This window comes from Arachis hypogaea, chromosome 2 (genome assembly GCF_003086295.3).
Source record: "Arachis hypogaea cultivar Tifrunner chromosome 2, arahy.Tifrunner.gnm2.J5K5, whole genome shotgun sequence".
NCBI lineage: Eukaryota > Viridiplantae > Streptophyta > Magnoliopsida > Fabales > Fabaceae > Arachis > Arachis hypogaea.
In genome coordinates, this window is record NC_092037.1 from 3,372,104 (window position 1) to 3,391,843 (window position 19,740).

The 19,740-nt window shown below is 33.2% G+C and overlaps 4 protein-coding genes across 4 annotated transcripts; 1 reads left to right on the plus strand and 3 right to left on the minus strand.

Moving 5' to 3' along the window:
- Positions 1–1,818: 1,818 nt before the first annotated feature.
- Positions 1,819–4,520, minus strand: LOC112733346 (F-box/LRR-repeat protein 12). Its single transcript, XM_025782277.2, has 2 exons — positions 4,247–4,520; positions 1,819–3,484 (listed from the first exon to the last, which is right to left on the minus strand). Exon 2 carries the CDS (start codon positions 3,129–3,131, stop codon positions 1,962–1,964), a length of 1,170 nt encoding a protein of 389 aa, XP_025638062.1. The 5' UTR covers positions 3,132–3,484; positions 4,247–4,520; the 3' UTR covers positions 1,819–1,961.
- Positions 3,142–4,272, minus strand: LOC112762505 (uncharacterized protein At4g08330, chloroplastic). Its single transcript, XM_072222608.1, has 2 exons — positions 4,247–4,272; positions 3,142–3,484 (listed from the first exon to the last, which is right to left on the minus strand). Exons 1-2 carry the CDS (start codon positions 4,270–4,272, stop codon positions 3,142–3,144), a joined length of 369 nt encoding a protein of 122 aa, XP_072078709.1.
- Positions 4,521–5,715: 1,195 nt separating the features above from the next.
- On the plus strand, positions 5,716–9,225 carry LOC112733366 (4-hydroxy-tetrahydrodipicolinate reductase 2, chloroplastic). The gene is made up of 8 exons (XM_025782304.2): positions 5,716–6,063; positions 6,660–6,897; positions 7,321–7,454; positions 7,558–7,632; positions 7,913–8,014; positions 8,295–8,404; positions 8,501–8,588; positions 8,950–9,225. Exons 1-8 carry the CDS (start codon positions 5,827–5,829, stop codon positions 9,016–9,018), a joined length of 1,053 nt encoding a protein of 350 aa, XP_025638089.1. The 5' UTR covers positions 5,716–5,826; the 3' UTR covers positions 9,019–9,225.
- A 311-nt stretch (positions 9,226–9,536) lies between these two features.
- LOC112733358 (common plant regulatory factor 1) lies at positions 9,537–14,621 on the minus strand. Its single transcript, XM_025782294.3, has 13 exons — positions 14,237–14,621; positions 12,932–13,034; positions 12,782–12,844; positions 12,371–12,466; positions 12,190–12,270; positions 11,941–11,982; positions 11,685–11,845; positions 11,501–11,549; positions 11,350–11,395; positions 10,707–10,939; positions 10,500–10,577; positions 10,241–10,366; positions 9,537–10,156 (listed from the first exon to the last, which is right to left on the minus strand). The coding sequence occupies exons 2-13, from the start codon at positions 12,992–12,994 to the stop codon at positions 9,917–9,919; spliced, it is 1,278 nt and encodes a 425-aa protein (XP_025638079.1). The 5' UTR covers positions 12,995–13,034; positions 14,237–14,621; the 3' UTR covers positions 9,537–9,916.
- Positions 14,622–19,740: the final 5,119 nt, after the last annotated feature.

A 19,740-nucleotide genomic window follows, 5' to 3' on the forward strand; every position in this document is an offset into this window, starting at 1 on the left:
CAAATATTACATACACCAATTATTCTCTAAGACTCAACGTAGTCCTATCTGGGCACACAAGCTTTAACTTGACTTGTCTATGCTAATACCTAGACTTACCACACTAAGTACTTATCCAACTTAGCAAGGAATACCTCTCAGGTACAAGATACAAGACAGGAAATACAACAAAAAGAATTCTAAAATTACTCGTGACTTTTCTCTCAAGTGTATCACTGACTATTTTCTCTTGCACTTTTAAACAATGCCTCTCTTTCATTGTCTTTTACCTCTCAAATAAAATTAGAAAAGATACACATTTAAATTGAAATACCAAACAAAAACAATGAAAGAGATAATGATTCACAACCTTTGTGCTAAAAGTTAAACCGGATTAAACTTTCTTAGATGAAACTCTTCATCTAGGTAGAATATTTCTTTGAAGTAGAAACATTGTCCAACACATTAAGAGCTCTTTTCTGGGAAGTTCACAAACAAACTCATATTTTGGTTCTCTCTCCTTGCTTCTGATGGTGTTCAATTTTTCTTTTTGTACCTTAGTTAGAGCCACGGTTAGAGTTTATCTCAAGTCAACTCCTTAGATCTTGAGCTTTCATAAGACATCCTTTCTTTTTCTTCAATCAACTCCTAAATTAGGGCTTTCAAATATGATTCATTTGCTTGTCCGAGGACGATAGAGCAGCAGAAATAATCTTTTTCGGTAATAATCTCAAATCTAAACCCTTGAAAATGTGCTTTGACTTCAAGTAACAATTTAAGCCTTTGATTTTATCGCAGAGATAATAACCACCAATTTCTTCATTTTTTCAGAAATGGCATTGCAAAGAGTAAAGAAGAAGTGAAAAAATTAACTTGTATGCAAATAAAAATTGTTTACCTTTAACTTCTGCCTTAGCTTAACATGCTTTGATTACTGTAATTTGATTAGTGTGATTGGACATTGCTTTTTTGATAAATCTTTCTCTTTTTTTTTCTTGTCTCGTGTATGAACTCTAACTAAAACTCGCTCTCTCTCTTGTGTGTGTGTTTTTTTTTTTGGTCGGTTCTCTCTTGTGTGTTTAACCGAAGTGTACTTGTGAGTTTTTTTTTTTTTTTTTTTGGTAATAGTACTTATGAACTTTAACTTAGATTTGATTCACCATGGTTGGATGGACTTAGGCTTGGTTTGGATCAATTCACATTCAGCACCCATGGGATTCCACGTTTCGGGCTTCAACCAAAACAGATTTGGGTTGCAACAATAATTTCTTTAGATCTGCATCACTAAATAAGACTATTAAACCTAATTGGATGTTCAAGACCAAAAAAAAAGAAAAAAAAAAACCTAATTGGATGTTTAATCCATTAAATCAATATTTGTCATAATTATTAAATTAATTATTTTTTTAACTCAACAAAACCAAAAAGCATAACCCTACCCGTTTTTTCATTTGCATGTATTAAACACCAATTCTAAAATTTTGTTAAGGACACTGAACCATATATATAAAATATAAAAATATTATATTAATATTAATGTACAAATTAATTTTTTATTATATATCATTTTAAATAATTTTTTATATTAATAATTAATAATACATATTATTCTTAAATATGTAATTATATTTAAGTATATCTAAACATGTTCGGATAAATATTTTTATTTTTTATTAAAACAGCTAAATACAAAAGATAAGTACATCAAATAATTATAAGATGAGTGACATATCTGATATGTGTCTAACAGGCACACACAACAATTCAATGAAATATAAATGATTCATAGATGATGATCATATTTAAAGCAACAAAAAAATAAAATCTATGATGAATATATATCAATAATATCCAAATAATGCATTTCACATAAAACAACCACAAGTTTTTAAATATCCAAATTTCCAAACAACTGATTTATAAAGCTCAGTTGTAGAGAAAGATAGTTCTCTTCTAAACACAAATAAATCTATCAACAAGTATCATCTGAATTCCAAGAAAGGTGGGTTTAAAGACAAAACCTCTTCCTCCTTCACACAAACCTCAGCTCTCTGAGACTTAAACAACTCTACTGCCACAGGCGAAAGGCGAATACAACCGCTCAAGTATAGAGTGGACAGACTCTTACAACCGTCTCGCAACGCCTCTAGGCTACCGTTGCAAAGATTGCGACAGCGGTTAACATGTAATGTCTTCAAGTTCTTACAGTATAACCCCGCTGCTTGCCATCCAGATATGCTAACCTCATGGCACAAGGCTAAGTTCCATTCTTCAAGAAATGGACATCCCTTGGCAATCGCTGCGATTGAGGCATCGGAAACAGTCCTGCACATTCGAAAGTTTAGGATTTTAATGCTGGAGGAAGATCCTATTCCGGCCAAGGGATCTCCAAGTGGAGACCAACTCAAACAAGAAACATTGAGATACTCTAATCCGCCACCACTAACAATTCCGGTTACCCCATCCGGCTTAAGCATACAAGATTCAGCCTCTATGTATGCAAGTGTGTTTGAACATCCCTTAAAGCCAACACCAGTTATGCCCTCACAATGTGATATGTTAACCCCTTTAAGTCGGCGACAAGCCTGCGTAAGAGCCTTTAAACCATTGTCAGATATTTGTATGCAGTAGGAGAGGTTTGCATATTCCATAAGGAAGCAAGCATTGGCTAAAGTCTCCAATCCCAAGTCGGTAATACCCGGGCATCGATAAAGACTAATCGATGTTAATAGGGGACAACCAGAAGCAACCAAGGAAAGTCCATAGTCAGTGACTTTCAAGCAAAAATCTAAATTAAGTTTCTGCAAATCCGAGCCGTAGTTGAGCAAACGAGTCAATCCTGCATCATTTAGCTCTCTGCAACCAGATAAGCATAAAGATTCTAAATGTTGAAAGCGCCTTAGCAACTTATGAAGATGGAGTGTGTGAATGTCAAGAACCTTTTTGGACAAAGAGGAAGGAGTTAACAAAGTGAATGAACACGAAAATTGCAATGACCGACGACTGGAATCATGAATGCCTAGCCATCGACGACAAGTCAAGCCAAATGATTCGCGATCCGTGGGACTATCTAAACCATGGAAGATAACAGTGAGGCAATCATCCGGAAGGTGCATGATTGAGGTTGCATTATTTCTAGAAAGATCTCCCATGTTGACCTGTTCAAGATTCTTCTGAAGAAGGTTGTAACGAACGAATCTTTATGGCAAATTTTCTAGAGCTAGATGAAATAGGAGATTCAAATCCACAAAGAACAGGTGTTTCTCTATCATAACCATAACCAATATGAACCCCACACTTGCGACAGAGCAATTTAGTCTTCGAACGATGACCAAACCAAGGGACAGGAAAACAATTTATTTCATCAACCTGCGTAAATCGGCTAAGATCAACTGAAGAAAAAGAGATTGATCCTTTCTTAACAGACTTTTGATACTGAGATGCAATGTTAGATGTGATTCGATTCGATGACGACAAGTTCAAAGGGTATCCACAAGAGCCACAACTGCAATGAACACCAGAATTTCAAAATGCATATCATACAAATTGCAAAAGAAAACAAAAAGGATAAAAATAAAAACAAGACCATTCATCAAAAACAAGAAAGATAAGAACACAATATAAAGCACCAACCAACTCACACACTAATAGAAAAAGCATCAAATCCAAATACAAAACACAAGATTAGATGCATGCTAACAACATGAACATTCCCAACAACCACTTTCATCAACAATCAAATCAAGGCATCATTAAGATTTAAGATATACACTCACTGATTAAATTCAAATCCAAAACACCAAACATGCTAAATGCTTTCATAGTAAAAGCCGTCTCTTTGAGGGAATAATTGGGAGAAAAAGATAAACTCAACATCCAAAAAGGAATAAAGAATTATATTTACATGCACTAAAGGGAATATCAAAATCTGCAATTAGTGATTATATTTCTATTTTCCAAGTCACATGATTCATGTTCCAGCACATGGCTTCTCAACAAGCTGACACCTTTAAGAATTGGGTGCCGGCAACATCTAAATTCTAAACACCTCACATCACAAAAATCATAAAAAGATGACATCAAATACAAAATCTACCCAAAGGGTATCGCAAACAATATAGCCAGCATCAATCAAAACAGAGAACAGAATAAAAATTACAATTTTTTAAACCCATAATTACCAAATAGCATATGAATAAAAGAATTAAAATCTGAGAAAAGACTCGGAATTAGAGAAAAAAAAAATAAAAAAGGAACAGAGAGATACCTGTAAGAGACGTCAGCTTGGGACATCCTTTTAGTTTTCTCCGAATTGTACGATCATAAGCAGAACTCATCCTCGTCCATTGTCTCAGAGATTTAAAAAAAAAAATGAATAAATGAGATTTAGAGAAGCTTCAATGTTTGGATTATTCTCAGAAGTGCAGTGTTTTACGTTTACAAGGCACGTTTCCAACACACTTTAAGACTTAACAAAAATACTCCATAAAAGAACAAGGTCAATAAATTAAATTAAATGTGGTTGGTTACTTGGTTTATATAAAAAATATACTCATGAATAAAATAAGTTAAATAAATAAAAATGTCGGTGTTTTTTTAATGGATTTGACTTTAAATTTGAATACTACCATTAATAATAATAATAATAATAATAATAATAATAATAATAATAATAATAATAATCTCTTTATTCTTTATTTTATGTGATTTTAAAGTTAAGATCATAATATGATAAAATAATAATAATCTTTAACTAAAAGGAATATTCAAATAAAATTAGTTATACTCTTAAAATCTATATTAGTTATTTGATATTCAAATAAAATATTTATTAATTAAAAATGTATGTGATTTCGACAATAAAAAGAATACTTAAATAGCACTTTTAAGTTTATCTACTTGACATTATAATCTATAAACCATAAATTTTAAAACTTAAAAGACTAAGTTAAGTTGGAATTAATCAATTATCTCTTTGTCTATTGATAACATAATATTATAGGATAGTTTGGAAGTGTTTGAATAAAAAAAAATAATGAATAAATAACTATTTGTATCCATAAAAGATAAAAAATTTGTACTATGTAAAATATTTTTAGTGTGACAAAAGTTTCCTGTTTTTAGAGGGTTGGAGTGCCACATACAAATTTAGTTTCCATCTAGTCTAGTACGAGTATATATGTCAGTATTTTTATCTTTTATAGATACAAATGATCATTTATTCCTAGTTTAACTTATATTTACCTTTTTAAAACAAATTGTAGAAAATATATCAATCACAATTACAATTTATTCGTAATATATAAAATATAACTATTTACATAAGATTACACATAAAAAGGTCTAAGTCACAATTATATAATATTTACTTTAAAATGAATCTAAAAAAAATGTTTATTACAAGTTTCCAAGTTGTTAAAAAAATGTAAAGTACTAGACACAATGAGTGAGAAATGGAAAAGGCTATAATCAATTTTCTAATTTTTATAATTATTGCTTAAGTTTTGTTTTAATATTATTGTTAATAATTTTAAAAGTATGTGTAAATTAATTAATAAAAAATGTTTTTGTAGAATAAAATACATAACAAAAGAAACAAGAATATGATTGTAGATACATAACATAACAACATATAAATTATATTTTTAAATATGTTTAAGATTTTAAAAATGATATTGTAAGTCGCCAAAAAAAAAATACAAATTACAGTTTAGTAGATACATTACATTTTCCTAAAACCCTAAAAATATCGAAACGTTTCGCAAACCCTATCAAATCTAAATTCCGAAACCTTAAAAGTCTTGAGCCCCTGTACTTGGAGCTCATTCACACTCTCTTACCTCATCAATGGCAACCTCCATGCTGAAATCCCCAACCAAATTGCTCCACAATCAGCTCGCGCTCTCTTCCAATGCCAGTAGCAGAATCAGCACAAGGAGTAGCATCGTTGTTCCAGTTTCACACAAGAGAAGAAGCTCGCGTTTGTTCTCCGTAGTGTCAATGGCTGCTTCTTCAACCACTCCTGTTCAGACTTTCCTTGAAAAGTCTCCACCTTCGCAGCAGAACCTTGGAATCCCAATAATGGTGAATAGACTGATGGAAAATGAAAAATTTTCGTTTTTCTAGCTATTGGGTGTATGTTTCAATGCTCAAGTTTTGTTCTTTTTGTTTTTGGGTTAAATATAGTTGTTTTTGAACTCCGATTGCTTTTTGAAGGAAGAAGCTTCTTTTGTATCTCTTTATTGTTGACCATCGGAATTTGCTAATTTAGAGCAGCTTTCATGAATGACATTTTTATAACCAACTCTGTATTGGTTGAGTGATTGAATAGTTTGTTCCTTTCATCAAACCAAATTAGTAGAATTCCTATTTATAAAATCTGAGTAATAACCAACTTGAATTGGTCGAGCGATCCGCTCACTAGTTGTCCGCTCAAGCAAGTGTCAGGTTCAAATCCCGCCTTGTGTAGATAGTAACTCAGTAACTCAGTAACTCAGCAGACCTTAAATGGAGACTCAGTCCTTGAAAGATTAGTCCTTAGCTTGCCAGGATAGGGGATACTGCTGGAAACCAAAAAAAGTCTGAATACTGGTAGTGAAGAAGAAAGAAAAATTGCATTTTGTAAAGCTAAACTCTGAAAAAAGGAGATTACTTATTTATGTTATGTTCAAAATTTTCAGGTTAATGCATGTACTGGGAAAATGGGAAAAGCTGTGATCAATGCAGCCGAAGCTGCTGGAGTCTATGTTGTTCCTGTGTCTTTTGGGTGTGAAGAGGAGGCTGGACAGACATTTCAGATTGGTGAAAAGGAGTTCCTTGTGCAAGGTCCTTCTGATAGAGAAACTGTGCTTGCATCTATCCATGATAAGTATCCGAATTTGATTGTTGTGGACTACACAGTGCCAAGTGCAGTTAATGGTATGTATGTTGAAGCATACATGTTTATGTTCTATGATATAATGCACAGTATGAAATCTTGCTGTTAACAAATGAAACATGTTATAAAGTTGTATATACAGTGTATTTCTCACAATTTGATCTTGAAATGAAATGCATTACATTTCTCTTAGGCATCTCTTTAGATTTTTGAGTATAGGAATTGATATTATGGAATTCAGTAGCAAAGAATCTCTGGACTGTACTTGGCCCTCTTGTTGATCGGTGTACATTTTAAATGAAATTAACGACGCATATCATGTTTTGCGGTGATGATAACATAATTGTATTTCTGAATTTATGATATATGAGTCGAAGTATTTTATGAAGACTCTTAATAGTATTGCCTCTACTTCTGAAATTTCGCTTAGTTATTTACATTTTTCCTCATTTATTGTCATGCAGCCAATGCAGAGTTGTACTGTAAGGTTGGGGTTCCCTTTGTGATGGGTACCACTGGAGGAGATAGGGACCTCTTGCTTAAGACTGTTCAAGACTCGGGGCTTTATGCTGTGATATCGCCACAAATGGGGAAGCAGGTACTATGATTCCAGATAACCTTTTTCAATTTTCAGTATTTTTCACGTCTCTTATACTCCTGTATTCTGAAATCCTTATGCTGTTCTTGTATTATATTATTAGGTAGTTGCTTTTCTTGCGGCTATGGAAATTATGGCAGAGCAATTTCCTGGTGCATTCTCTGGGTATAACTTACAGGTAGCTCTTTTTGCCACATTTTGAGGGCTGGGGTTCGGCTCTAATTGAAACTAAATTGAGTATATAGACCCAGAACTGAATTAGTTAATTAAATTTCTTATTACTTTAATGATAATAGAGGATAAGTTGCAGTTATGTTGAAACTACTATCATACTTATTTTAGTTATACTGAGCAATAATACTAGGTTTCATCAACTTTTTAGTTCTGTTTTTTCTTTAGAAAAGTTAAGCTTCTATTGATGTAACATTAAAATCTGATGCATTCTTCCAAGATATTAGGTAATGGAGTCTCATCAAGCAAGCAAAGTTGATGCATCTGGAACTGCGAAGGCTGTAATTTCCTGCTTCAACAAATTAGGCGTGGATTTTGATATGGATGAGGTGCGTTAGTTCACATTTCACAGTTCATTTTATAGAACAGTATTCTCTTGAGCATTGCCAAACTACTTGCTAACTGAACCTTCTGTGTGCATATTATGAATCTAGCTTATTAAGTTCTCATATCAATGGCATGTCAAGGATTTTCATGTTTTGGATCACATATTCACTGACAAACTAATTTTGCTTAGATTGAGTTATTGGTTGCAAAATATAGTTGATTTTCAAAGTAGAATAAATAACAACATTTCACCCTTTCCCCTTTTCCGGATGAATTTGTCAGATACAATTGATCAGGGATCCAAAGGAACAACTTGAAATGGTTGGTGTCCCAGAGGAACACTTGTCAGGTCATGCTTTTCATATGTATCATTTGACATCACCAGACGACACGTAAGAAACAAACGTCACACACCATTCTCCTCATTCTCTTTCACATGTTTTGACCATCTTCTTTTTACCGGCTAATACACTTATCGCTTGCTGCAGAGTTACATTCGAGTTCCAACATAACGTTTGTGGTAGATCAATATATGCTGAGGGTACCGTTGATGCTGTACTATTTCTTGCTAAAAAGGTGCTCAAACTTGCCTCAATGTAAATTGCATTTTACACCTATATGTGATTAAAGTAGTATTCATTTCTTCAAAGATGCATTTACTACTAGATTGATTGTCCAAAAACCACCCAAAATCATGTCTTGTTTAGCTTTTGGTGTCAAAATAGATTCATCAAGTAATGCATTATTGGATAAGGTCGATTTGTACACAGACCCATTTTATATTGCTTCTAATGACAAGTCAAATTATAATATATGATTCAATGTCTATGTTGGCAATGTATTTTCATATTAATATTTATATTAACATTTATTAATATTCTGTTGTCATGTGCACTATTTGCAATCTTTGATTGTTGATTTTATATGATGAGTGCAGATTGAAGAGAAGGATAATAAAAGATTATACAACATGATTGATGTTCTTAGAGAAGGCAACATGAGATGAGAAGCTGTGGTTCGGATCTCGGTTTGTACAAGTTGCTAAGAAGAGATTTGATATATCCCTATGGTTTTTGAAAACCAATCAGTAATTTAGCTTCTATTTATTTTTCCTTTTGTTTTTGAATGAGAATAATGTAGCTTCTATTTTATTGTTCTTATGTTGAGGATAGTAGTATTATCGGGAACAACAATTTAACTTCGGTTTCTAAAATCTTGCAATCACTTTTTCTCTCTCTTCTAATTTTCTAGTATCATTAAATATAAAATGAACATGTAATTCCTATCACCAATATTTCAAATAAAGAGATACATATATACAGGAATAGCTTAAATGTCAATCTAGAGAGTAATATGGACTCAACAATTTTGTTTAGAAAAAATAATTCAAGTTCAAAATTACTTATAACCAAATGCTCTTGCGGAAAGAAATACTGAAAATTTTAAAACATAATTCCAAAAATAATTTGTTCCCAAAAGTGGGAATTGAATGCAGATTAAATAGTAGGAATACCTTCACCAAACTTAAGAGATGTCAATCAAACTTGATAAATATTAGAAATATAGGATTGTTCATAGAGTAGGAATACCTTAAACCAAGGAGGTCCATACCAATCAACACCACAACCAATTATGCAATGGTTCAACAACCATTTCTAAAAGTCTAAACTAAATCTCTAGTTCCCTTCAATTTACAAACATTTTAAGTTGTCATAATCTACTTCTGTCACATCTAATAGAATACAGTTTTTTGTCCTAAAAAAAAAAAAACTGAAAAGCAAATTCTTGATGGATTTTCATATCCTAAAATTCAGCTGATCCATCCCCTTCTGAAAACTGTTAGCACTCAGCAGTAATTTTGGGCTTGTAATATGCCAAAACTAAAGCCAGAACAATCATTGGTCTCAACCAGCTGCGACAGCATCAGCTCTAGGATTTGTATCCATTAGTTGATGCAGCTTTGCCCCAGAGTTTGATTTGTTCTCACAAAAATCAGTTTCCTCAGCAGTTCTATCATCAGAACTAGAATTATTGTTAACTCTTGATAGTAAGTTTTCTGTACTCACAGGGGTAGCCCTGTTGCTGTCAGTGTTGTTCAAAACTATCTCATCTGCTGGTCCCAGTTGAGCATTTTTCAGTTTTTCCTGAATTCAATTAATTAAATATTAGTCTGGGAAAATATATCTATGAAGCACAAAGATACAAGAAAGGATATTATAGAAAAATACCCTTAATGTAGTATTCTCCACCCTCAGTTTCTCAGAACTTTCACTCAATTGATTTATCTCTGATTTCAACGACACATTCTCAGCAGTCAAGTTTTCGACTTTTCGTGCCAATTCTTCAGCCTCAGCCTGATCAGACAAAATATGAACGTTACTGACAAGGTTTCAACTTTTGATTGTCTTTTAGTACTTCATGATAGACAAGCATTGCATAAAGAAAATAAGTCAATGAAACAAAACTGCAATATGTAAATATATATACCTGCTTCCTTAGCCTGGACCTTCTGGCAGATTCACGGTTTGACTGTTTCCTCCTCTCACGTTTCAGCTCACGCTCGTTCTAAGAATTCAAACAGGATGAAGATTCATCATTACTATTAGCATGCATTTCATAAGCACTTCAAATGAAACCATATGTGAATACTGAATAGTAACCACTGGGAAGTGATCATTCATAATCTGGTCATACCTGTATCCAAGCTTCTGAAGGCATAACTGCACAAGGTTGTGGCCCATTTGGGGAATTTGTCCTAGGATGTAGAGATGCAGGGTTCATCAACTCCAGTGCTGTGGTCATACCTGAAGAAACAACAGGTGCAGCTAATGTTCCTGTAATACTGATTGGGGCAGTTGCAATCGTCTTATTGGCTGCATTCTCTTTAGGGGCCGGACTGTCTTGTATCTCAGTTTTCCCTTCCCCGTCTGCTTGTGCAGTAGGTATTTATAAGTACCAATACAAAGAATTATTTTGACAACAATACTCTAGAATGAATATTTCCATGTGCTCATATATAAGTATTGTATTCAGGATGTTAAGTAACAGATATTGATCACCGGTAACTGCATGAATAGGATACAAGTAATAACTTGACCATCTAAAGTCTGAAAACCAGGTAATTTCATCTTAACATTAGTCACACCGAAAGGAATATAAAAGTTTGCATAATTTCACCATATTGTACACAAACAACAGGAGAAACGACTAATCAGAAACATATATGATGAACCGATTGACCTCATACATAAAGTAATGACTAGAGAAGCATGATTATGATCCAGGACAAATATTAAATTCATTCAAGAGGTCACATTTAGCAAAGAACAAGTCATACCAGTGGTTGGTGTTCCATCACGTCTTCTTTTCCTTGTCTGATTAGTCTGGGCATAGCATTGGCAAATATCATAAGTATTTTAAGTTACAATAACAACAAAGCCTTATCCCACTAAGTGGGTCTGGCTATCAAAATATTAGTAGATTCTTACCCCTGCAGTGTTGCCATCACTTCCATCACTGGAACCTTCAGTGTCCACACTGTTGACATCATAAATTTATTCAGTTACATATATGATCCCAATAGAATAGCACGCTCATGGTTCAATCTTATATACTAAAGGAGAGGAAGAATATTCATTTCAATTATATAATACAGAAGGAAAAGTGGCATACCTCTGTGATAGCCTGTTTTCCGCTCCACGTTCCGCACTTCCAGTGTTGCCATTGCCTATTGACATTGCCAGCCCATCAAATCCTTTCAATTTTTTCATTAGACCCTGATCAGTATTTCCAGATAATTTGGTTGGTGTTTCTACACTTGAAGGAGTACCAGCCTGCATTATTTCATTATCAAGACTCAATTTTTTTTTTAACAATGTTCAGGAAATCAAAAGAGTAGGAAATGATTTCAGAGAAATCCAAAACTTACAGCAGGTGAAGTCGGAAGTCCCTGACCATGTGCATGAGGCCCCTATATTTTATCAAATGAGACTCATGAGCTAATAGGAAAAACTTGTACCAACAGGGCATATATAAAGAATGGAAAACTTTTGCATTGACCACTTCAGTGTTCATAAATCAATCGCCCAAGGTTCATTACAAGAATATCAAAGAATGATGTTGTTAATGACAGCTGAAATAAATCCACGTATAAACAGTTCCAAGAATTCAAACTTACAATAGCAACTGCAGGGTGAGCATAAACCCCTCCATGCGAATAGATTGCTGCATAAGGCGGCCCATAAGGTGGCATCATAGGCTGGAAGAAACATAAGTTGGTAAATTATTCAGCTCCACCAGGACGTATCACAACATCTACTCAAAAACAAAGAATGGTGATAAGTACAATACAATAATACCTGTGGTGGTCCCCACATGTATGGATGAGGAGCATGACCATTAGCCACAGCCGAGTTATAGTATGGGGGCATGTTGACTCTTGGTCCATAATATGCCTGAGAATATATAGATACTTTAAAGTCACGGTAGTTATTTCAAAAGATAAAGCAACCCAAAAGGCCAAAATTAATTGAATAATGATTGGAGAACGCATAATTATAGTGCACCATGATCCTATCCTGCAACAATGATTGATAATCCAAACGTTTCCTACCAAATAGACATCTTTCATTGATTCAAATAACTAAGAATGGAAATATGCAGACAACAGTTTTCAAATACTTCATAGCGAAAATGCGGACATGTCTTTTAAACAAGAGGTAGCTAAAATTTTATTTAGTGGAAGTGAAGTGAAGGAAAACTTAGGTAACCTGCATGGCACTCCAATCAGGATAAACATGAATATTTTGCTGGTTGGTCTGATTGGTCTGATCCTGTAAGTAAATTTGGAGCGATAGTGGTTAGCCACAACCTTCTCCTTCATTGTTTCCAGACACACAAAGAAACTGTTCTTAGCTTACCGTTGCTACCGGTGAAGATGACTTTTCAATCTTGGTGGATTTTCCTTCCTCACTGTTTCCCATTAGGTAAGCACCAAAAGAAAACCCAACAACAGTGATTCGGCTGCATTAACAGGAAACCATGTCAGCAACTATCAGCAAGAGAAAAAATGTTGCAATGAAGAAAAGCTAAAAGCGTAAGCCAAGATTTATGCACTTCAAAACCAAGTAACCAACACTTGATCCTAGTCTCCTAGATAGAAGCTAAACATAATCTCTAATCTAAAAACAAATATTTAATAGGTTATAATGGCAAAAACAAAAAATTAACAAATTCTGCAGAAAGGAAGAGCAATTCCAACATTCAAATCATAGCTCAATAAATAAAACATCAATCACTTAAATCAAAGGGGTAAAGGCAGTGAGAAATTTAGTTCTGTTAAGAAATTCTTAACTACAAACCACATGGCACCAACAAAGATTCATATTTTTTTCTTGATAAGGACAACAAGAAACAATGAAATCAAAGACATGACTAGCTGGTAAATGATGGAAAGTAAAGGGGTCAATTATGTCATTTTACTACCCCAAAAGGGCAGAGAGAGAGAGTGATGAACTCAAACTAACACGGCATAACATGGACACAATCAAACCCAAAAGGACAAATCCAGGAAGTTAATGACCAAAAGGTCCCTCCAAAACCAAACCTTTCTATCACTTCAATATGGTAACAGGGACTATTGAATCTTCTGAATTTGCTTCTTTATACCTAGTTAGTAGATTATAATTTATAGGTTCTTTCCTGATTCAATAACCCCCAACCTTCTCTATTCTCTACCCTTACTCCTATTCACCTATTTTATATAAGGAAAATTAAATTCACAAAAAAAAGTTACCAAACAAACATACAAAAAACAAAAAATTGAATGAATCAAAACACAGACAGCACAGAAATTTATATATTTTAGTTCCTACAATAAGAGATCCATGCAAATCCCAAATCTAGCCTTGTTTAATTAGCTAAAAGTATAGAACTACAAAACAGTGAAACTTTTTTTTATAGATGTTAGACTTCAATTTCCACAAAACAAAACAAAAGTTTCAAAATGAACCACATAATCTCTTTTGCATCTCTCTCAATCTCTCTCTCTCTCCTAATCCTCTTCATAGATTTCTCAAAAATTTTCACTTAATCATAAAAATTTCAAGTTTCATGAATTCAAGTTTCTCTTCTAAAATCCATGAATGAAAATTAAAGGAGTAAAATTTCCCAGTTTAACTCAAAATTAGAACCCAAAAAAAAAGAGTGCTGGAAATTCCACGTACCTGAAAAAAAACGCGCAATTCTTCTCGTCACCGAAAATTAAAATAAAAAAAAATCTCAGCTAAAACCAAACAAAACAAAAGAGAAAAAAAAATGAAGAAGCAATCCGCGTAGCTCAAATGAAGGTTTGAAATGAGAAATCACGCATTTTGTGTCTCTCTACTTTCTCTCTCTATAAAAAAACGAGGGAAAGAAAGGTTTGAAGAGAGAGAAAGGTGGGGGTGGTGAAGAAGGAGGAGAAAGAGAAGGAGAAGGAGAATGAGAGAAAGAAACTCCACGTCACTATACACGTGTCGTATGTAGGGTATTCCGTATGTATACGATGTATAAATACTGTGGGAAAATCCGTATACGGTGGTGAGGGAGGGAGTGTGGTGGTTGTTGAGCTGGCTTATCGCAAATAGCGCTGGCCATTTATTTATTCTCAGCTAATCGTGGCCGTACACGTGGTGATTGCTTAAGGTGGCAGGGTCCATCCTAGCCTGCCATTCATGTGGGCTTACGTGGCCGTTGAATTTCAAAAATCAACTAAAAAAGGAAATTTAAATTTCTTTTTGATAAGCTAGAAATTTTTAAATCGGTAGATTTTTTTTTAATTATGTTATTACGAAAGAATTCTGCCTATATCGGTACATAATCAAATTATAAATCTAGAGAAAAAAAAGGGTTATGTTAGGCCTTCGTCAGCCAATTAAAAATTTAGTCGAATCTTCATGACATGTATTAAATACGTTATTGTGTTGAAGTTAGGTCGTTGCCTAGAAGCAACGCGTTGTATGACTTGCGCCCAGTGTTAAATGAGTAAAAGTCGCTACATCGGTGCCGGGTATAGTGTTAAATGGACAAGGATTTTCACATTTTCATGAACGGACAAGGGTAAATAAACTAGTTTACAAAAAAAAAGGTAAAGGTCGAAGTGACAGAATGTTGAGATTTGAGACATAGAACATAGGCACTCTAATAAGAAAATCCATGGAGGTGGTGGATACCATGATAAGGAGAAAGATTAACATCATGTGCATACATGAAACAAAATGGATCGGCGCGAAAGTTAGGAAGTTGGATACCTTCGGGTTCAAATTTTTGTATACAAAAAAGGTGAAGAATAGGAATAGAGTAGGTATTATCGTGGATAAGTAGTGGAAGAAGGACATAGTGGATGCCAAGAGGGTGGGTAATTGGAACATCTCTATCAAACTTGTGGTGGAAGGAAGTGCTTTTCTTGTGATTAGCACCTATGCACCACAAGTGGGTTTGGACGAGTAATACAAAATAAGATTTTGGAAGGATCTAGAGAGTTTGGTCCAAGACATACATTCCGGAGATAAAATTTTCTTATGAGGAGATTTAAATGGCCATGTTGGAAGAAAAGTGATTGGGTATGGAAGTATACACGGAGGCCATGGTTTCGGGGTGGTCAATACCGATGGTAAAACTATTTTGAATTTTTCATCAACTTTTGACCTTCTCCTCGAAAATACATATTTTAAAAAGAGATATGAACATCTTATAACCTATAGGAGTGGCATGATAAGCTCTCAAATTGACTTCTTCTTGTTAAGGAGAGTCCACAAAAAATTTTGCATTAATTGTAAAATTATTCTAGGAGATAATTTAACAACACAACATAAGATGTTCGTCATAGATTTTCGCATTGAGCAAAAGTTGAGGAAAATACATCATACGAAAAATCAAAGACGAGGTGGTGGCGGATGAAATGTGAGGAATAAGGAAGTTTCTTAAGACGAGTAGAAGTGTAGGGAGATGGTAGAAGTTATTAGAAGAACAACAAAAGAAAGTTTTGGTGAATTTAAAAGAATATGATCAAGAGACAAGGAGTCCTGGTGGAAGAATACGAGTGTACAAGAAAATATAAAGAAAAAAGAGAGTGCTGTAAAGAGTGATTTTTGTGCTACAATGCAGATAATTATGAAAAATATAAGGCGGCTAAGAAAAAGATAAAGTGGCTGTAAGTGAAGTAAGAATAAGAGTATATGAGAGTATGAGGGTCTCTACCAGTCTTTAGGCACGAAGGAATGAGAAAAAGGTATATAGAATCGCAAAGAGACGTGAAAGAAGAACAAGAAACTTGGATCAGGTTAAGTGCATAAAGGATAAAGATGGAGAGGTTTTGGCTCAAGATGAGAAGATCAATGAAAGGTGAAAGAGCTACTTCTACGAGTTATTTAATGAATGACAGAAGACTCTTCCGAGTCTTGGTCGGTTCTGCACGCGGGAGGAAGATCAAAACTTCAACTACTATCGAAGGATTTGAAACTTCGAGGTAAAAGAGGCTCTAAAGCGGATAAAAAATGACAGGGAAGTAGAACCCAATAATATTCCAATTGAAGTTTGGAAGGGCCTTAAAGAGAAAGGTATCAGTTGGTTAACTAAACTTTTTAATGAGATTTTAATATCAAAGAAGATGTTAGATAAATGGAGAAAGATTACCTTAGTACCTATCTACAAGAATAAGGAGGATATACAGAGTTGCGAAAATTATAGAAGGATCAAGCTCATGAGCCATACCATGAAATTATGGGAAAGGGTGATAGAATGGAGATTGCGACAAGAGACACAAGTAACAAAAAAGCAATTTGGTTTTATGTCAGACGGATACCACTGAAGCTACATACCTATCAAGAAGGATGATGGAGAGGCATCATAGTAATAAAAGGGATCTACATATGGTGTTTATTGATTTGGAAAAAGCGTACGATTGGGTGCCAAGAGAGGACTTATGGAAGGTTTTGGAAAGGAAGAGAGTAAGAATCGGATATATTCATGCAATTAAAGACATATATGATAGTGCTACAACTAGTGTGAAAACTTAAGGTGGTGTGACAGAGAAATTTTCTATTGGTATAGGATTATATCAATGATCATCCTTGAATCCATACTTTTTCACATTAGTGTTGAAAGTACTCACAGAGTATATCCAAGAGCTTGTGTCATGGTACATGCTTTTTGTCAATGATATCGTCCTTATGAGAGAGTCAAGCGAAGACCTAAATAAGAAGTTAGATTTATGGAGAGAAGCTCTAGAAGTGTATAGTCTGCGCATAAGTCGTAGTAATAAGTTCAGCCACCAAAGAAAAAACCCTAATACAAAGGTGAATATTGGAGAAAATATCCTACAAAAAATTAAAAACTTTAAGTATCTTGGGTGTATCATATAGGATAATAGTGAGATTGAACATTATGTAAATCATAGGATCCATGCAGGTTAGTCAAAATGGCGGAGTGTGTCTGATTTTATATGTGACAAAAAAAGTGCCTTTAAAACTTAAAGATAAATTCTATCGCACTGCTATCAAATCGGCTATGCTTTATGGTACAGAGTGTTGGGCGGCCAAATGGGAGCACGAATATAAGTTAAGTGTGGCAGAGATGAAGATGTTGAGATGGATGAGTGGTCATATGCGATTGAATAGAATAAGGAACGAAGATATAAGAGAGAGTTGGAGTAGCACCTATTGTGAAAAAGATGGTAGAATCGCGTCTTATGTGATTTAGACATGTGATAAGAAGATCGACAAAGCACCCAGTCAAGAGTGTAGATGAGATGGAAGAGGGACAGGGGGTGAAAGATAGAGGAAGACCTAGGAAGAGCATTTATGAGGTGGTCAAATGAGATTTGCTTGTAAATGATCTCTCTGTAAACATGTTACATGATAGAATTCAATGACATTGCTTGATCCATGTAGCTGATCCCATCTAATGGGACAAGACTTTATTGTTGTTGTTATTATGTTACTACCAAAGATAAAGAATGCAACATATTTAAATGAAATAGATTGAAGAATTTTTCTTTCAATGATGCATAGGATAAATTTTAGATCAGATTGTTCGATCAAGTCAAAATTTATCAACAAGAAATTTTGCTATTTTAGAGCATCTCCAATACTTAGTTTTAATTTCATTTTATTTTGGATCTCATACAATATCACATAAACATTTGTAGGACCATATATATATATATATATATATATATATATATATATATATATATATATATATATATATATATATATATATATATATATATATATATATATATATATATATATATATATATATATCATAAAAATTGATTTGAAACTTAATATGAAATTCATTACTCTAATGCTTGGTATCATTTTAATTTAATAAGGTCACATAACAAAGTTTTAATGTTCATTTAATGAATATATAAATAGCAGCATTTTACTATTTTTTTTAAAATGATACAGTATCTCCTTACTAATATTAGTATCATTTTAAAGATTGTATCCGATACAAAATTTAATTTTAAATTAGTAAATAAATACTATAAAAATTTAGTTATTGTAAAAGTCAAAACTAATACTCAGAAAATATCCCATTAGAATTACTCTTAGGACTATTTTTTGGAAGTATTAATAGTCACTTATTTTCAAGTTACTAATTTTCTTCAATTCTTTTATGTTGAACAATCATTAGCTCTTACACATAGTCTTACAATTTTGAGAGACCTGTATTTTTAATAAACAGATGTTCAAATTTGGTCACTACTATCCCTTTATAATAAACATTTTTTCTCTTGAAATAACATAATTATTTTAATCACTTTCATAAGAAGAACTGTATTGCACTCCTAAGCATTTTCTTCTATACATATATCAATCACTCCATTATTATCGATTTTAGGTACATGTATTTTTTTAGGGTCATACGTCGAGCTTCTCCTAAAAGTATGTTATGGGTTACTTCATCGCTGTGAAACTTAGTATTTGAATATTGGCTTAAAGCATTTTCTTTTTCTCTTCTTATTTAAAAAAAATACGACATTTTGCATCCTTGAATTGATAACCATCTTTAAGCTACCCTAACCTCCTTCATCCCTTGAGGCCAACAAATAACAGATAGCACAATCTACATATTATATATTAACTATACCTTTCGACATGATCTTGGTCCTAACTCATCTTTCATGGACGAACCTTCTGGATGAACACTTAACTTTTCGAAGCATTAGATTCTTACCAACATTTGCCTTAACTCAAGCTAACATTCATGCTTCCAAATACTTTAATTTTCAATAAATTTTTATTATTTTACATATTTTTTAGACGAATTATTTCTTTCACAAAGAGAGCTAATTTGTTTTATAGTGACTTTTCAAAATATAATGATCATTATATAATAAAATTTGTTAAAAATTTATTTTTCCAACACATATTATAAATTTTATTGAAAGTAGTCGAGGGATCAATTCATCTGAATAGATCTCTCAAGTCATTTAAAGTAATAAAAAATATTAAAGACCAAAATATTCTATTTGTAATTTGTTGAAAGCATATTTAGCTAGTTACTTATTTAATTGAATAAAAATACTATGGCATACAAAAAATTAGTCAATCATAAATATAAAATATACAACTAAAGTATGTGAATATTGAATTTGTCAATTTAATTATATTTTTCAAGTTGCATGAGTGTTTATTTTTTTAATTATGTTAGGTGTACATTAAAATTAGTCACTAAT

Bases quoted from the DNA above. Each gene is read 5' to 3' on its own strand.
- LOC112733366 (XM_025782304.2), top strand. From the start codon at position 5,827: ATGGCAACCTCCATGCTGAAATCCCCAACCAAATTGCTCCACAATCAG. The intron at 6,064-6,659 runs GTGAATAGACTG...CAAAATTTTCAG, and splicing joins ACCTTGGAATCCCAATAATG to GTTAATGCATGTACTGGGAA. The intron at 8,015-8,294 runs GTGCGTTAGTTC...TGAATTTGTCAG, and splicing joins TGGATTTTGATATGGATGAG to ATACAATTGATCAGGGATCC.
- LOC112733358 (XM_025782294.3), bottom strand. From the start codon at position 12,994: ATGGGAAACAGTGAGGAAGGAAAATCCACCAAGATTGAAAAGTCATCT. The intron at 12,845-12,931 runs GTAAGCTAAGAA...ATTTACTTACAG, and splicing joins CATCTTCACCGGTAGCAACG to GATCAGACCAATCAGACCAA. The intron at 12,271-12,370 runs GTATTATTGTAT...TGTTTCTTCCAG, and splicing joins ACATGTGGGGACCACCACAG to CCTATGATGCCACCTTATGG.
- LOC112733346 (XM_025782277.2), bottom strand. From the start codon at position 3,131: ATGGGAGATCTTTCTAGAAATAATGCAACCTCAATCATGCACCTTCCG.
- LOC112762505 (XM_072222608.1), bottom strand. From the start codon at position 4,272: ATGTCCCAAGCTGACGTCTCTTACAG. The intron at 3,485-4,246 runs GTATCTCTCTGT...TGTTCATTGCAG, and splicing joins CAAGCTGACGTCTCTTACAG to TTGTGGCTCTTGTGGATACC.